The sequence below is a fragment of the Vombatus ursinus genome, unplaced genomic scaffold, assembly GCF_900497805.2.
Source record: "Vombatus ursinus unplaced genomic scaffold, bare-nosed wombat genome assembly UNPS02005197.1, whole genome shotgun sequence".
Taxonomy (NCBI): domain Eukaryota; kingdom Metazoa; phylum Chordata; class Mammalia; order Diprotodontia; family Vombatidae; genus Vombatus; species Vombatus ursinus.
In genome coordinates, this window is record NW_020944975.1 from 282,202 (window position 1) to 300,839 (window position 18,638).

Here is an 18,638-nt window from a genome sequence, read left to right on the forward strand (position 1 = left end):
CTTAGTAACTATCATGGATGTGTCTCTGACCTATCCTGCTTTATTATTTTTCTTCCCAAAAAAACCCCTTTCATTTATATGCTTTGTTTTTATACTATCTTCATTGCCAGATATGTCCATCCTCCCTCCCTTCCACAGAGAATTATTTACTGTAATACAGATTAAAAAAGAAAGAGAAGGAAAGCAAGCAACTCAGCGAAACTAACATTGCAACTAAGTCTGACAATATAGGCAGTTTCATACTCATAATTTCAATATTCATAATAACTTATACTCTGCAAAGAGGCCAGGGAAGTGTGTTTTCTCTTCTCTTTTTAGGGCCAAATTGGATCATTATAATTATACAGTATTCAGTTGCATTTTGTGGTTTTTCTTCTTTCCATTTACATTGTTGTGATCATAGTATGTATTTTTTTTCTGGTTTTGCTTACTTCACTTTGTATCATATCATATCAGATCTTCTTAGTCTCTATAATCTTATATTCATCATTTCTATCTACTTTGTTTCCAATTCTTTACTACCACAAAAAGTGTTGCTATAAATATTTTGTTGTCATAATTTCAAATTGCTTTCCATAATGGTTGGACCAATAGTGTATTAGTGTGCCTTTCTTCTCACAGCCCTTTCATTCCCCTCTTGTCATCTTTGCCAATTTCCTGAATCTGAAGAGCTGTTTTGATTTGAATTCTTATTATTATTATTGATTTCTTCTTATTTTTTATATGGTCGTTAATAGCTTACAAATCTTTTGAGACTTTTTTCTCTTTGTCCTCTGGCCACTTATCTATTGGGGAACAATTCTTTGTTTTATATTTTTGTGTTAGTCTCATATTTCTTGCATATCAGGCTCTAGTCAGCAATATTTGATGCAGATTTTTTCTCATTTGACAGTTTCCCTTTTTATCCTAACGCAGCTAGGTTATGCAGTGCATAGAGCACTAGGCCTGGAGTCAGGAAGACCTGAGTTCAAATTTTTGACCCTGGGCTAGTCACACAATTTGTCTCCATTTTCTCAACTGTAAAATGGAGATGCTAATAGTACCTGTCTCCCAGGGGTTGTTATGAAGATCAAATTAGATAATATTTAGAAAGCACTTAGCACAGTGCTTAGCATGTAGTAGCAGGCTCTATATAAATCCTTCCCTGCTCTCCCTCCTTTCCTTATCCTAATTGTTAAGATTTTACACTGATTTTGTTTATTCAGAAGCTTTTCAGTTTCTTATAATCAAAGTAGTCTATTTTATTTTTTGTGATTCCTTTGCATCCCTTCTTTAGTTAAGAATTCTAACAGCAGTAAAAAGATCTTGATCTGGTTCTATTCCTTTTTTTTTTTAATGGCATGACCTTTAACAGTCAGGTTTAGTATCCATTTTAAGCTTGTTATAGTATATATTGTTAGATGTTCATTTAAACCTAATTTCTGCCAAACTACTTTCCACTTTTCCTAGTTTTCTTATTGTATAGGGAGTTTTCCCCCAAGTCATTTGTTTTCAGATTACTCAGCCATCTAAGTTCACCAAAATACACCTTTCTCCTTCCCTAATCACAAAACGTTTAAACAGAACATAACAAGGTTTTGAAACAGAATTCAAAGTGGAGTTTCTTCATGGGCTTCTTGTTTCAAGGAATAATTGGTATAATCAGATCTCCCCCTGCATTTTTTTCTTAATTACTTGATTTCTAAGTACAACAGGGAGACAGACTTGATGGCTAAAACCTCATGGAAATTAGTGTCTTCGTCCAAACAAATAGGCCTTAGGTTGGGGATTTAAAAAATAGAATCGTTACTTTGTCTGTCCTGCATTTACTCATTTTACCCTTTTTATTCTCTTATCCTTGCTTTTCCCTTCCTTTCTGACCCCTTCGAAAACACAATTTACCCTCCCTGCCCTGTTGCTTGGCTCCATCATCCTTTCTCCTTAGTATCAGTTCTGTAGTCATACAAAATTACTTCTATGCCATGCTCTGTTAGGGTGCATTTTGTTTTCCTACGGACCTGTGATTCAAAGGTGTAGTGAATTGCTAATGAAGAAGCTCCTTCTTCCAATGCATATGGGCAACTTTGACTGCGGGTACTAAAAGATTAAGAGATTTGCCTGTATGTGTCAGAGGTGGGGCTTTAATCCTGACCTTTCTCACTCTGAGGCCTTTCCCTATCTATTATTTCCTAAGAAGTTGCATAGAGAATTGAAAGTGGTCATACTTTTTAAAAATTCACTGTTGAATTAATTAACCAGTTATAAAAATTATCCCCACTCATACATCACCACCCACTTAACACTAGCTTCTATCACCACCCATTATGTCAGTATCTTTTATGGGTAAATCTCTTTACTGATTGTCAGTAGATACTTTAAAAGAGACTGATTTGAATAACAAAACATTAAGAAATGTCTTTGGGAAAATTGATGAAGCACTTGAATATTTTTGTAACCATGGCCCTCTTTGTGATCCTTTTGCAAAAGTCAAATGTGAAAGATGTTGTATTATGCTATCATAAAACTTGTCCCCCCCAAAAGCAATACCTGATACATCATTAACTCATTTACTTATAACTTAAATTTTATTAAACCTAAGATAAAAAATAAACTTACTTAATTTTTTGTTTCATTTGTCATGACAAAGTTCCCATCAAAACTTTTTACTGCTTACCTCTGAAGTGTTGGTCTTTATTTTAAGGACATTTACTTTTTGGCCTTTTTCTGGTTCCAACTATGCTTGGATAATGAAGACCTCCTGTACACATAAATTCAGAAACTTTAGTTTGTAGTTGCACCAAGATCATTAGATTTTAGTGGTGATTTGTATGTGTTCTTTTTATTGTGACTGACAATAATTAAGCCGAACCTAAATACCTTTCAAACTAGAGGAGGGCAAAGTCCATTAGTTATCTTCTCCCAGCACAGGGAACTGACATGTGCCTATTCTATTTATTGTTTCAGATTGTCAGTCCAAGCTTCAGAATGAAGAGTCAACACCTAAAAATGAAATATCCAAAGTAGAACCTCCAGCAGTGGTATCAGGAAGATTCATAGGTGATGTTGCTGAGAAAACCAAATACAGAGAGGCACATGACCATGAGAGTACATTACAAAGGCAGTGGGAAAAACCCATAGGAGAAAGAACACGGAAATACTCTTTCCAAGAGACTGGGTCAAAGGAAGTCTCAAATTTAATCCATAGTAAACTCAGCCCAGGAGAGAGATGCTATAAATGTGTTGAGTGTGGGAAAACCTTCAGTAATAGCTCAGACTTTAGTAAACATCAGAGAATTCACACTGGGGAGACACCCTATAAATGTAAAGAATGTGAGAAAACCTTCAGAAGCAAAGCCAGCCTCATTCAGCATCATAGAATCCACACTGGAGAGAAACCATACCAATGTAATCAATGTGGGAAAAGCTTTAGTCAGCAAGCAGGTCTTATTTCACACCAGAGACTTCACACTGGAGAGAGACCCTATAAATGTAACGAATGTGGGAAAACCTTCAGTCATAGTTCAAATCTTATTAAACATCAGAGAATTCACTCTAAGGAGAAGCCTTACCATTGTAGTAAATGTGAGAAAGCTTTCTGTACTAAGTCAAACCTTTCTCAGCACCAGAGAGTGCACATGCCAAAGGGAGAAAAACATGGCAGATATGGGGAAAACTCAGAATTTGCTTATTCCTTATTAAATGTCAAAGAGGGGCCCCTGGGGAAAAACTCTACAGCATAATAAATCTAAGAAAAATTTAAGTGGTAGCTTCAACTTCAGTCACAATAATAAGTACTACATGAGAGCTAGAAGAATGGAACATTCCCAGAAACAAAGACTAAGCAGAGAATAATTATTTTTCTGGCTGATGGCTCTTAGAAGGCCCGCAGACCTGATCCATAGTAGACAGAAGCAGAAAGGCCTTAAACACCCTACCCGCCTCCATTTCTCCCCAACATATACACACAATCCCCATACTTTTATAGTTCCTGTAGAAATTAGGATGGCGAATCAGTGAAGAATTATAAAGAGTTTAAGGCAACCCCCAAATGGAATGCTATCTAGTAACTAATCAGTGACTTTTGGCTACCACTCAAGGGAACAAGTTTATTTCACTTTAAACCACACCTTTGAGATTTTGGCCCTTCTCCTAATAATTCTCTGGTACTTTATCTTCCCTGAGTATTAGTGTAGCAGTTGGTAAGGGCACCATTGCCTGGAAATTGCTAGAAGACCTTAGCTAGCAGCTGAAAATACCTGTTGAGAAGACGTAGGGCTAATCCTTCAAGAATAAGGTTTGACCAGAAAAGATTTGTTTCTCAAACATAGATATGTTTTGCATATTTCATCATTAGGACAGAGGAAAATAGGGTAAACAGGGAGAAGAAATACAGACATAAAAGCTGCAATTTCTTCCTCATGCCACTTGAGTCCTAGAAAGACTAGAAAAATATACAACAAGAAAATGGAGAAGCCACTGGTTGTTCGACAAAGTCATGTGACTATGTGACTCAGTCATATCCTATAACTATGGTAGTCACAGGATTCTTAATGTAGCTAATAATGACTAAGAAAAAACCTAAGTTTTAGTGGCCTGAAATCTGGGAACCATGTACTCCAGGATAGATCTGACACTAAGATCCAGGGTGAGTTAGAAGCTTTCTGATTAGGTTTGGGGATAAACCGGGGTTAGATTAAAAGGTGATTTGTAATAGATAAGGATTAATAAAAAAGATAATGAATTGTACCTAAGTTGCCTTTTTTCCCCTTTAAAGCTTGTTCTATATATTTCATCTCTAAATATTGTAGTCTTTAAAGTTTTTGTGTTTAACTGTTTTAATAATGTCATATATTTCAAGAATCTGCAGTTTTATTAGTATGGGTACTCCCTTTACTGATACACAACACAACCTCAACCTCTTCACTGGTAAGATTGCAACCTCTCAACTTTGTAGATAGTCTTCTAGAGTTGCTGTGGCCAAAAAAATATATAACCCTGTAGGCATGTTAATAAATCTGTAACCTTGTTTTTAAGCATCTTTGAACTTACTTATACTGCCCTTGGATGACAGATAATCATTCACTTAAAGCTTTTCTAGTGTGGTGTAGGGTCTATGAAAGCTTATACTATGCTAATACAGGTTTTGCAACCCCAGAGTCACCGCATGCTGTAATAAGGCATTGGAGGAGTTCACGTGTATATACATGTATATATATTCTTTATATTTGTGTGTTTTAATATATATTGCATATATATATTACACATATATAATATACATAAACACATACATGTTTTTACTTTAGAAAGTTAATAGTTGTAATTGCATTTTCAGTTAACCACTGGGTCAAAAGAACCAGATGAATTGTCAGAATGAGGATGACACAAAAATGTTTGGGCAACATAAGAAATAGAAATCAGTAAGTACCACAGGACTGGGTCAGACAGCTTATTTGAAATCTTTACAAATATATAGCGGTCAAAAAATCTGCAGGAGATATTCAAACAAAGAAAGGCAGGTGGACAGAAATTAGGAGGTCCAGAGGAACTGGAAGAAAAGGGAACAGATACAGCCGTAAAAGCAAGGCTTTAATACTTAGAAAGCTTGTTCTTGTACCTTAAGTAGCTTAACCTGGAAGCTTGTGATAATGATAATAATCAAAAACATATAACCGGGATATGAGGAGTAAGCATGGCTGAATCCTAATATCAGAGTTTGGACACTGACAGAGGCCCCACCACCTGCTGTCACAGATCCTTCGTGACAGATTCAAGGTCTTGGTAGGGTGAATGAACCTCTTGAAATTTGAATATGCAAATGTAAATGTAGAGGGCAACTGTTTCATATGGGTAGCACTGAAATAGCTTTCCAACAGAGTCAAGAGACCTAAGATTGTATCTTGGCACTGTCTGTGTGGCTTTGAGTAAATTGTTTAGCCTTTCAGAGCCTCAATTTCCTTAAGGATAAAAATGGAGATAACACATGCACTACCCACCTCATAGTTTTGTTGTGAGGAAAGCACTTTTTCCATCTTAGTGATTACCAACCATTGAATATGACTAGGCAGGAAATCAAATGTGGGGGGGAAGGGTAAATAAAGGGTTGAGTGAAATGGAGTGGACACCCCAAGGATGATAACTATGGGAAAATGGGAGCTATAACAAGGAATTTTTATTAAAAAAGAAGTCCTGGATGTTTCTTATCTCAGTTAAGTTGGAGGCAAGGTCACCTTATCCAGAATGGTGAGTGGGGTAGGATCAGTGGCCCAAAGGAGAGAGGAGCAGTTGGGAGATTGGGAATGAGAAGAGAGGTATGCTATAAAGTCAGTGAGATTAATAGTAGTGTTGCTCAGTTATATCACAGATGAAACAGGACAGCATGGATGAATGAGACAGGCTTTCAGAATTTTGTCTTCCTCTGGCAGCATGCAGGACTTTGAAGTGTCAGATCTAATAATGGCCTTTTCTCAGTCCTGATTCCTTTTAATTCCTCTGCTGCATTTGACAATGTTGATTACCTTCTTCTGGATACTTTCTTTCCTATATTTCCTCTTCACTTCCTGGCCCCATGCTCTCCACCTTCTTCCTCAGCCTGATCCAGCAACCTGCATCCCAGACAGTAGCTCCTGTAGGGTATGCAGGGTTGATCCTTTAAGGAAGGCTATTTGACTTCCTTACTGCTCAACACAAGGGAAGTGGAGTCTGTAGAAAGCCTTCCTGACCTGGTGGTTTGGGGATGAAAGGCAGAGTAGAATTTTATTAGAATTAATGCCCATTTTAACTTGTAAAGTTATTTTTTATTTTATTTTATGGTCCACAGGTGTCTCAATACATTTCATCCGTGAAATCTGAATTACTTGTGGCCTGGGTTTGGCCTGGGCCAAAATGTTTTGTGTAGTTAATGATTAAATTCATTTTTAAGTGGAAGGAAGGATGTTGTGACAGGGAGTCTTGGTTGATGGGATGGCCAGAGGGGAACCCTTTCAGTGGGTTAAGGAGAATGCTCCCATTCATCCTGTGGGATTGGTTTGATACATGCTTGAGGGTTTTGATAGGGATAGCAAAAATATTCTCTGGGGCGGCTAAGTGGCATAGTGGATACAGCACCGGCCCTGGATTCAGGAGGACCTGAGTTCAAATCCGGCCTCAGACATAAAACACTAGCTGTGTGACCCTGGGCAAGTCACTTAATGCCCATTGCCCAACCAAAAGAAAAAAAAGTAAAAAAAAAAATATTCTCTGGCTTTTATTAATAGTGTTATAGGCAACTGGGCAGCAAGGTAGAGTGTTATGCCTGGAGTCAGGAAGACCTGAGTTCAAATCCAGCCTCAGACACTAGCTGTGTGACCCTGGGCAAGTCAATGCCGTAATTTCCTCATCTATAAAATGAGCTGGAGAAGGAAATGACAAACCATTTCAGTAGCTTTTCCAAGAAAACCTCACTAAGAGTCAGACGACGAACAACAACAAACAACAAAATCAGGCAATTGAAGAGAGAGTTAAATAAGCTTTTAATTTTTAAAAAATGTGGACCTTGAGGGCAGAGGAGTGGTCAGTGGATCAACAAAAAAAGAGTGCTCATGGAGGAAGGGTCTAGTAGGTTATAGATGGGATGCATGATCACTGCCCTGGAGGTTTCTTTGGAGAATGTATTAAACCCTGCCAAGATTAGGCTTATGAGGGAGAAGACTAGGAATAGGAGTAGTAGTAAGTGGGAACTAGAACTTAAGTTGAGATATCTTATCTTTATCTTATCCCCCTCCTCCCTGTGTTACTTCCCAAGAAGTGTCTTCCTCTGAAGGCAGAGGATTGATGGACAATGAGTAAACAATGGCTAATCAGAGGACAGTTCAGAATTTTTATCAGGTCCATTGTCCAAGAAAGTTACATCTCTTATATTCAGCTGAATCAGTGGAAAGCTCTAGATGGAGATTGCCTTTTATCCTTTTCTAGGTGGATGAAATGGAGGGTTCTGTACACTTTGGCTCTATAAATATGATTTTTAAAAGAAATTGGTTTGGGGGGCTGGATTTATGTTTCCTTCCTAGGAATATATAAGGAATCCTAGGACTCCTTATTCCTCATTACCAGCTTCAAATACAATTAGATCCTGCCTTTTGGGGGCAGCCTCACCTGAATCAGGTCAGAGTTTAACTATGAGCCTTTCCCAGCCCAGACCATTCACTATACATGTCTGGGCACATTGATTGGTGAAGTTTGAGAGAGGCAGACAGACAGAGAGAGAGAGACAGAGAGTGAGAGGCAGTCCTGGAAGCTGTCCACATAAGTAAGTGCTCTGAACATGATGCAAGCAGGTATGATGTCACCACTGCCATGATAGATAGGCAAATGATGATGATACCCTTTCCTATAAGGAACTTTAAATCTGGCTTTTGAAACATGTGGTCACCATTAACACACAATGGTATTAGTAAAATTCCATCAGAAGATTTAGAACCAGGGCAGTAAGGATACTTCTGCCTTGCCAGTATTAGGATATCCTCACCCACTTAGGACAACCCTAACTGATTGTTCATTTTTGTATAAATTTGGAGAGCTGTTGGAATTAGCCCCCCAAAAACAATCATTCCCAACATTTTCTGTTCCTTTCAACAGCAAAAAGAAAAAATTTGAACCTCCTAGGGATTGAATACACCACTTGTAATATTCTCTTAGATTTATTTACATGCTTAAAATAACTATATAGATAGCTTTTGCCCCCAAGAGCTCCAAATTAAAATTTGTTATATATAATTATAACTATAAAATTTTATTCTACCTATAAGCATATAAGTATATAATATTATAAAGTTCTAATTAGAAAATAGTTAAAAATATTTTATATGGGATATTCTGTAAGAATTAAAAGAAATAATCCAGCAAGACTCATGTTTACTATTGCAAGATTTCACATTAAATTTATTTCACAAATATTGTTGAATATAAATATTTTAATGAACTAAGTTATAACTTGGGAAGATATTATAATTTAATAACCACATATAAACTTAATTTTGATACTAAACTTTTTTATTTGAACAAAGGTTTACAATAGTAGGCTCAACACCAGACAGACAGTCTTGTTAAATTTGGTTCCACATCTACTTTATTTCTTTATTTTGATTTAAAACAGGAATAAAGTGAAAATGCTTGTTCATATAACAGGTGGTGGAAAATGATAGGAGAATTTTACAAATTCTTGATGAAAAAATGAAAATTCATTATTTATTTTTAGCCACCTAAACAACCAATTAAAATAAATAACTAGCTGATATAAAATATTTACTTTTCTATTGGCTAATGACAAGCACTATATTGAATAGTAAATGCATTTAAAGTTCAGCTGCACATATGGCTTTGTTTTTAACAACATTTATATAGAAACTAACCTTTGTTAAGGAAAGAATCACTTCAGAAATTACTTCTCTTTTATAACTGGCACATCCAATACACTACTATAATTGACTAATATTGCCAATGAGTTCATTTGAAAGTCCACCAGATGGAAGATAGGGAAAGTGGAATGTAACAAGCATTTATTAAGTACCTTCTCAGTGCCAGGCACTTAAAAAATATCTCATTTGATTCTCATAACAACTTTGTTGGGTAGGTGCTATTATTATTCCTATTTTACAGTTGAGGAAACTAAGGCAGATGTAGGTTAAGTGACTTGCCCAGGATCATGTACCTTGTAAATGTCTGAGGCCATATTTGAACTCAGGTCTTTTTTCATGACTCCAGGCCCAGTGCTCCATCAATTGTGCCACCTAGCTGCCTCTAATATAGTAACAGAGAGGATAAGTTTAAACCATAAAACAGCCTTAATACTGAAATGAGAGGCGATATTAGATTTGTTTCTGTAGAACACTTGAGATGGTTTGCATTTAGCTTGTAATGTGCATACCCAGCAATCATAGTTTTCAAACATCCCGACATATGTGCTATAAGCAAACAGTCATAACATCCTGATCATACAGTTACACAGCTAACGAGGTATGATTACAAAATCACAGGTGAACACAGAAGCTACTCTGGTGCAGTGTATAAAATGCAAATAAGGGTATGCCCAGGCATCTGAGTATCCACTGAGAATCAGCTTGTATTTGAATGTCTGAGGTGTTTTGGAAACAATTTGATAAAAGGTTGAGAAACTGCAAGAAGATAGTGTGCTTGGAAGCAGTTGGTTCGATGTAATCCCTACATGAATACCAAACTGGTTGTGTTCATGATCATGACAGTTTTGAATTGCTACAGAAGCAAACCTGTAATGCTTTAAACACACAACATTAATGGGCAGTTATTTACTGCTTTAAGGTGCCATTAAAGAATTTGTAGTATGAACTCCTTGGAGCATCATCACAAAACTCCAAGGAGTTCACAAAGCACTAAATGGAAGTCACTGCCTTAGGACAAGGGCTGAAGTTTCCCCCCAACTTGAGCTGTCCTAATTGCAGGACAGTGGAGGCCTGAGTCACTCTAGCTTGGAAAATGGGAAAAGCACCACATATCTAAAGGGCAACCAGATTACTGTTATACCAGGGGACCACTCAACAGATCCATAACAGTACGCCTGTTACTGTTTAGGAGGGAAAGACAGCTGAGGGAAGGACCACCTTTGCTGAGGTAGAGGTAAGTGGGAGACCTCCTGTTTGGGTCTCCTTTATGGTAACCCATCAAGGGAGGAGACAGACAAATGTGGTAGGAAAATTATCTTCCAGGATCCCTTGCCATGTAAGATTAGACCACTTCTTTTCCTTAAAAGGCATTAAAAATGTCCTTGAAATTTAAATGCTTAGGCCATTGACATAGTTTCATGGTTGCCCGAGTTCAAAAAAACCCAAGGCATGAGGAGCTCTAGCTTGGACTTGACCAGTGGATTCACCATGAGGGGTAACTCAGAGGTAGAGAACTGCTGAATTGAATCAAGCTGTATCTTCACAAAATATTCTTTCCCTCCTGAATGTCTTTCCCCTGCTATAGATAATACATATAGATTTATATAGCTATATAGAGGATATAGATTTCCTTTTGTTAACTATCAGATCTCCTACAAGTGTTTCACTTTATTTATTTATTTTTGCTTTTTGGTGAGGCAGTCAGGGTTAAGTGACTTGCCCAGGGTCATACAGCTAGTAAGTGTCAAGTGTCTGAGGGTGGATTTAAACTCAGGTCCTCCCGACTCCAAGGCTGGAGATCTATTCATTATGCCACTTAGCTGCCCCAAGTATTTCCCTTTATTACGATGAGGTTACATTGGCCAAATTAGGCCAGGTCTACCACCGCATGGCTATTATGAGTTCTTAGAAGTTGCTACCTGTATGGACTTCTATTATATTAGCTTTTATACTTATTGTTGTAGGCAATGGCAAATAGGAGCTTGTGGAATTTACCATTCTATGTAATTACTATTACATTATTATTATTATCCCTTCTCCATTCCAATTGTGGACCTTCCTGGCTTCAAGTCCCAACTAAAGTCTCAACTTTTACTGGAAGCCTTCCCCAAATGCTTTAGAGCTTCTATTTATCAATTGTTTCTTATTTGTCCTATTTATATAGCTTGCTTTGTATAGATTTTTTTGCATGTCATTTCCCCCCCATTAGATTATAAGTTCTTTGAGTGCAGGGATGATCTTTTGCCTTTTTTTTGTATTCTCAATGCTTGGCACATAATAGGTACTTGATAAATGTTTATTGATTGATTCCCCAATAGATTAAAAAGGAAGTCCAGAGACATATTAGAATATTTGGCTTTTGGAGAACCCATATTCCTCGCCTATTTATTATTCTGATGTCCCTCATTAAGTAATTCATAAGACTGCCTATTTTGAATGGGAACTGAAATGGGCTTTATAACCTGGTCTGCCAGGCAGAGTCTTTCCATGAGCCTTTGTTGTCCTGTAAGGCCTTTTTAGAGGTCTCTGTCCAAAAGGATCAGGCCAAGTGGAGCCTTTGGTCAGCACACTGAAGTGTCCGTTCACTGCACCACTTGTGAAAAATAATTCCTTGCCTGTTACTGGGTTAATACTGAATAGATGATGCAACCCTTCATCCATAGTTGTTCATTAGGTGATACATGGTTCCTCTAACAAGATTGGTAGGGCACAAGAAGTTTCCATTGTCAAATGGAAATGATACATCTAAGATTATGTTCACCCAGGCCCCTCAGGGACCTTTTATGAACAGGTTGTAATATTGCTAGAGGCTGAGACATCTAGGCCCAGCCCCAATGTTTTTCCTCCTCTACTAGCCCAAAGGGCCCCTACCTATGTGAACCTAGCTCTTGAGGAACATTGTTTCGCTTGGTTCAACAATGGCTTTGCCTTTTGTGAGAGATATACACATGGACCTTGGCCATTAGTGAAATAACTAGGGACACTTGAAAGGTAAGGTGCCTGGAAAGTCTTCCAAGGGGGCCAAGCTATGAGCTGTAAGGATATGTGAGAAAACCTTGAGAGATGGGGCAGTCCAGATTTTTATTAGTACTGATTCCTTGTAGGTAGTTATAAATGTGACTGAATGGTCTAAAACCTGGAGATGATGGAATTGAACAGTTGGGGTCAGAACCAGTGAAGGAATTCTTCAGATGTCTCCTAGTGCATAGTTTTTGTAAGGCATAGTGCCCATCAGTGTTTGGGTGCAGGACAGCAGGGAGAATGGGGACCATATGCCTTCCCCCTTTCACCTTCTGCAAAACTAGATAATCAAGTTGATGATCTCACAAGAAGAGCAGACTGAAAATTGGACCCACAGATCTGGGCATGAGAGTTGTGATCCAATGCTGTGGTTCAAGGCCAAATGATCTTCCTTAATTAAGGATTATGCAATTCAGTGACATTCTTTGTGTTAATCAGAATATAGTTCTTAATCTATATCTGATTGGCAGAGTGATCATACTGGCCCTTTTCCTGTGTCTCAGGACAAGTTGATACATATTCAGCATATGGGATTATACTCCTGGTCAAGAGTGCTACTCTAGCAACCACAATCAAAAATAGAGAACATATCCTTCCTTATGGCCCTGCCCCTTGTACCATCACTTCTGATCAAAATACTCACGTTATTAAGAAGGTCATGGGCCCATTGCCACCTCATTGACTACGTTTTCCTTCTCTCATACTACTCTCAGCCAGCTAGCATTTACTATTGAATGGTAGACTGGACTTTTAAGACAAGAGCTTCTTCGTAACATCCCTGATTATCAGGGTTGGGTATCCTATCTCCTAGAGATGTATCTTTGATAAATCAGTGCTACCCTAAAAAGGTAGATGGCTTTCTTTTCTGGCAGTTTCTTGGATCCAGCCTTCAGAAACTTATCTGATCAGGATCACTACTTTTGAATATAGTCTGAAGTAACCATTTCCAGACCTCTTTCATTATTCCATTCTTGTGTATGCCTTGGGGTTTGTTGTCTCGTGTATGCCTTGAGGTTGTTGTCCCATTAGAAAGTTCTTTATGGCCCAGGAAATAATTCAGTTCCCTCTTAATTGTTGGGTTTCCTTTTCCCATGATGATTCAGACAGTTCCTTTTAGAAAGGACTTGGGGAACCAAGGGTGGAATTATTAGGAGGTGCCTTGTTCTTTAATGATAAGGGAAGGTAAAATTGTCTTTTTATAATCATGACTGTGGGTAGTGATACTTAGTGAATCCCACTACCAATTCAGGCTCCACAACAAGTTGCATGTGAGATGCCTGTGACCTCTTAGTTACCAATACAGATGATCTAGACCTGCAATGGGGACTATTGATACTACTGGAGGCATTGTCATCTATGCTATGGACCTCATGTTCTTAGCACTATTCCTAGCACCAGGATATCATGTTAGAAGATCTATTATGAACTGAAATTACCCCTACTCTTTAAAGATTATTTTGTTTTATGCTTTTATTATTTACAGTTATGTAATATTATTTGTATTAGGTTCCTCCTCCAATGCTACTTATACTAAGGTTGTTTTGTTATTTCTGTGCTGGAAGTTGAAAATTTGTGGGACTTTGCCACCAAGAGGTGAAATGTGTTGGGCAGGATACCCTTTTTGTAATACTGTAGCTGATCTCACCTTGCTGCTGCTCCTTTTGGTGATCTGGTAATGGATAGCAAGTAGGATGGGGAATGGGGGAGGGGAGAAATGTTGCTAGGGAGGAATGCTCAACTTGCCATGACTGCAGTACTTAGGGCAGGAGTGTATGTCTGGCTCATCATCATCCTTATGCTTTTATCCCTATTCCCTTCCCTTCCTTATCCCTTTCTCCTGGGACCCATGTAAGGCCCACATGCCATGGATCCAGTGCCATGTTCTTGGTGTTCCCTTAAAGGATTAGAGAAGCTTCCTTGACGCCTGAAGTATAAAAGGCCAAGCTTAAAGGAAATTGAGGTCAGAAGTTTTGCTGGTGCATCTGCTGCCCTCTGGAGAATGCCTTCTTGATCTAAAATGGCCAGTTGTTATTGGAATTAATATCCTCGAACTTTGGTAGTTTTATTCTTTTAGTCTGTTGTTAATAAAGTTCTCTCCAGGAATTTCAGGCTTGACTTTCCAGATACCATAGAAACCTCTTTACCCTGGAAGCTTGATCCACCCCTGGACTTCACACATTGGAAATACTTTCCTCCCCTGAGGCCTCTTTATCTGATTGGCTGGTTCCTCCCAGAACCTGTACTTTAAGGAGGGTGTCCAGGTCAACCATATCTTCATTCCTCTTCAGGCTGTACTCTCTACCATGCCCTTGAAGTGGGTTCCTTCACCCCCTTCCCCTCACCTCAACCCCTGCTTTTCAGCTATGTATTGTCTTCTGTGATTAGAATATAAGCTCCTAGAGGACAAACACTATCTTTCTTTCTGTTTATATTTGTACTCCCATCACTTAGCACAGTGTCTGGCACATAGAAGTGCTTTTATTATATTTTATGGTCCACAAGTGCTTTATTAAATTTTTAAAATAAATTGCTATTGAGTATCTTTTGTTTTTACATCACCTAGATTTCCTCCTGCATCCCTCCCCTTCCATTCCTCCCAGAGAGCCATCCCACATAATCAGCAAAACCATTCAATCAATACATTTAAAAAGCCAAAAAATATATGCAGTATTCCATTTTGTGAATCTCCCACCTCTGTAAAGGGGGGGGGGGTATCTTCTCATATCTCTTCTTTGAGGCCTGCTTGTCCTTTGTAATTCAGCAACATTCAGTTTTGATTGTTTTGTGTTTGTTGTTCTTTTGACATTGTTGTAATTATTGTGTACATTATTTCTTGGTTCAGCTTGCTTCACTCAACATCAGTTTGTGTAAATCTTTCCATGTTTCTCTGTATTTAGCTTACTCATCATTTCTTATAGTACAGTAATAAATAGTCCATTACATTCATGTACCACAGTTTGTTTGGCCATTCCCCAAGTGTTGAGTATTTATTTTATTTCCAGTTATCTGCTATCATAATAAGTGCTGCTCAAGGTGTATATGAGAACTTTCTTGTCACTGACTTTCTTGGCGTATATGCCTAGTAGTAGAATACTTGCGTCAAAGAGTATAGAAATTTTAGTCAATTTATTTGCTTAATTCTAAGTTGCTTTCCGGAATGGTTGTATTAATTCACAGACCCACCAACAATCCACTGGTCTTGCTATCTTTTTACAACCCCTGCAACACTGATTTGCAGAGCATTAGATAAAATGGTTTGTTTCCATGTGCATTTCACATATTGTTAGTGATTTGGAGCATTCTTTCATATGATTCCTAATAGTTTCCAATTCTTCTTTTGCCAGCTGCTTGTTCTTATCCTTTGACTACTTATGTATTGGGGAATGGTGTGTGTGCGTGTGTTCGTGCATGTGTGTGCGTGCGCACTCGGTAATTGTTTGGAAAACAAATCCTTACCTGAAAAATTTGATACAAAGATAATTCCCCATTTGATTGCTTCCTTAAGTTAAATGAATTCATTTTATTTGTGCAGAAGCTTTACCATTTCATAGAAACAACATTGTCCATTTTATCTTTTGTAAGTGCTTCTATTCTTTGTTTACTTAAGAATCCGTCTCCTACCCAAAGATGTGAGTGATTTGTTTTCTGGTAATTGTTTATGGTATGATCTTTAATATTGAGGTCCTATATACATTTTAAATGTATTTGGAATATGATGTAAAGTGTTAAGACTAATTTCTGCCAAACTGCTTTCTAGTTTTCCTAGCACTTAAGAAAAATCAAATATGGATTTTTTTCCCTAAGTAATTTATGTTTTCTGATTTATCTAACACTAGGTTATTGAGTTCCATCATTTCTATTCTCCCATTTCTAATCTATTCCATTGGTCTACTTCTTTACCTTTTAACTAATACCAAGTGATTTTGATAATTACTGCTCTGTAATGTAGCTTGAAGTGCTATTCTGTCTTCATCTCTGCCTCTTTTGGGACTCTGTTTCCCTTGATATTTTAAATCCTTTATTTCCCCCAAAGGAATTTTTTTGTTATTATTTTATTGAATTTTATAAATTATCCCTTTTATACTATAATGTTATAATGTTATAGCATTAAATCAGTAAATTGATTCTGATAGTATTGTCATACTATTCTTGTCATGCCAGTCATTGGCAGTGCATATTCCTCCAGCTATTTAAGCTGTTGTTATTTCCCTGAGGAACATTTTGGAATTGACTCTATACAAGTATTTTTTTAAAATACAAGTTCTTTGGTAGTTTAATCTCCATATGTTTTATTTATGTTTTAATTATTTAGAATGAGTTATTCCTTTCTATTATTGCCTCTGAGTTCTGTGATTATTATTTAGAGATGCTTATGACTTTTATGGGTTTATTTTATTGCCTGCTACTTTGCTAAAGCTATTAATTGTACCTTTCTTGATTCCTTAGGATTTTCCAAGTAAACCACCATATCACCAGTAAAAAAGGATAGTTTTATTTCTTTTTTGCCTCTCTTTACACTATTAATTTCTTTCTCCTTTCATACTGATGGTGCTAGCATTTCCAGAACTATATCAGATAATAGTGGAAAGAATGGGCATCTTTGCTTTACTCCTTTATTTATTGAGAAAATTTCCAATTATATAGTATGCTTGCTTTTGATTTTAGATAGATACTTTTTATGTTATTAAAAAAAAGATCCCTCCAAGTCTATCCTTTGTAGGTAGGCTGTTGTTGTTTTAGCATAAAAGAGTGTTATATTTTGTTAAAAGTATTTTCTGTATCTATTGAGATAATCAGGTGGTCTTGTATGTTTTTATTTTTGTATGATAAATCATGTTGATTATTTTCCTAATGTCAAAGCATTCTTGCATCCATAATATAAATCCATCTTTGTCATAATGAATGACACTCCTCCCTAACCTCCCATGCTACTAGCAGCAAAGACAAAAACACAGGCTCTAAAACAAAACGTACCACTACACTCAGCTCCCCCCTTCCCCACCCCTTCCAGTGGTGTGGTGATCCCGCCTCCTGACTGCAGAAGTTTGCTTGGGCCTTTACAGTCAGCTCGGCCACAGCCCTTCAGGAGCAAAAGCCTGTCAAGGGCTGCAGCTCGGAAGCACCAGTACTGAAAAGCTCTGTACTGCCTGTGTAGGACCAGAGAACTGAGGAACAGAGGGACAGGTCACCAGGACAGGACCCTGTGCATGTGGGAGTCTGTGCAGCACTCCACCAAGTCTGAGAGAAAGAGCACAGCATCCAACAGGAGCCATTTCTGACTGCCCAAAAAGGACAGAGTCCTAGCCTAGTAAACTGTGAGTTTTCCCAGTGTGGGAGACACTTTGAGATACATCCCCCTAAGAAACTATACTAAGAGCGGAGGGAGTCAAGGACTGAGTGATATGGAAAATAAGGGAGAAAAAAGACTGAAAGTACCAAAGATTTCAGGAAGAAGAAATCTCAAAGATTTTGAACATAAACAGATTAAATCAGCAGGAAAAGCAGACAACAGAAGGAAATATGGCCCCAGATCTAGTAAACAAGGTCAGGAATTTACAAATAAATACTGTAAAATAAAGGAAAATGATCCAGTACTTAATGAGACAGGAAAACCTGTGGAATTTAAGGAGAACATGAAACCACAAAATACTGTTCCTGAGTGGTTTAAAATAGAAATGGGAATTATGAGTGCAGAATTTATGTCCTACACAGCAGAAATAATGAGCAGAATAGGAAAACTTGAATCTGCTGGTAGGCCTAACCAAAAAACAAAATAGAGAACAATAATAGAGAGTAAAAACAAAGAATGCAAATACACAGGAGGGAAAGACAACCCAGAAGAAGAGAAGCAAAAAAGAATAACATTAAAAGAAAATGTGCTCACTTTGCAAGCAAAATGTAGATTTTGAAGTCAGGATATACAGAGACAACCAAAGGATATATATAGGTCTTCCAGACCAACATGACAGGCAAAAAACTAATGCCATCCATGACTAAAGGAAATAGTGGAACTGCCTAGAAATTCTAAACATAGAGAATGAAATTCTAATTGAAAGAATTCACAGATCACCTCCAGGAGAAAACACCCAAGGCTGCAAACTCCTAGAGACATAGTGATTAAATTTAACAGTTCAGTTCAGATACAAGTTCTACAAGTCATCAGGAGAAAGTTTCAACTCCAAAGGAAAGGACATTTGAATAATGCAAGACTATTTCACACCGACTAGAAAATGGAGGAGGGAATGT

The 18,638-nt window shown here is 37.6% G+C and overlaps 1 protein-coding gene across 4 annotated transcripts in view; it reads left to right on the top strand.

Annotated features, from left to right (window-relative positions):
• Positions 1–18,638, top strand: part of LOC114029292 (zinc finger and SCAN domain-containing protein 31-like) — a 44,242-nt gene that overhangs the window by 11,090 nt on the left and 14,514 nt on the right. For 3 of the 4 annotated variants that reach the window (XM_027843655.1, XM_027843663.1, XM_027843672.1), the window contains exon 4: positions 2,944–4,725. The exons of the other annotated variant lie outside the window; for it this stretch is intronic. In XM_027843655.1, the coding sequence (XP_027699456.1) occupies positions 2,944–3,719 (776 nt within the window). In that variant the 3' untranslated portion in view covers positions 3,720–4,725. Of the gene's footprint in view, positions 1–2,943; positions 4,726–18,638 lie in introns of those variants that run through there. 4 annotated transcript variants of the gene reach the window in all.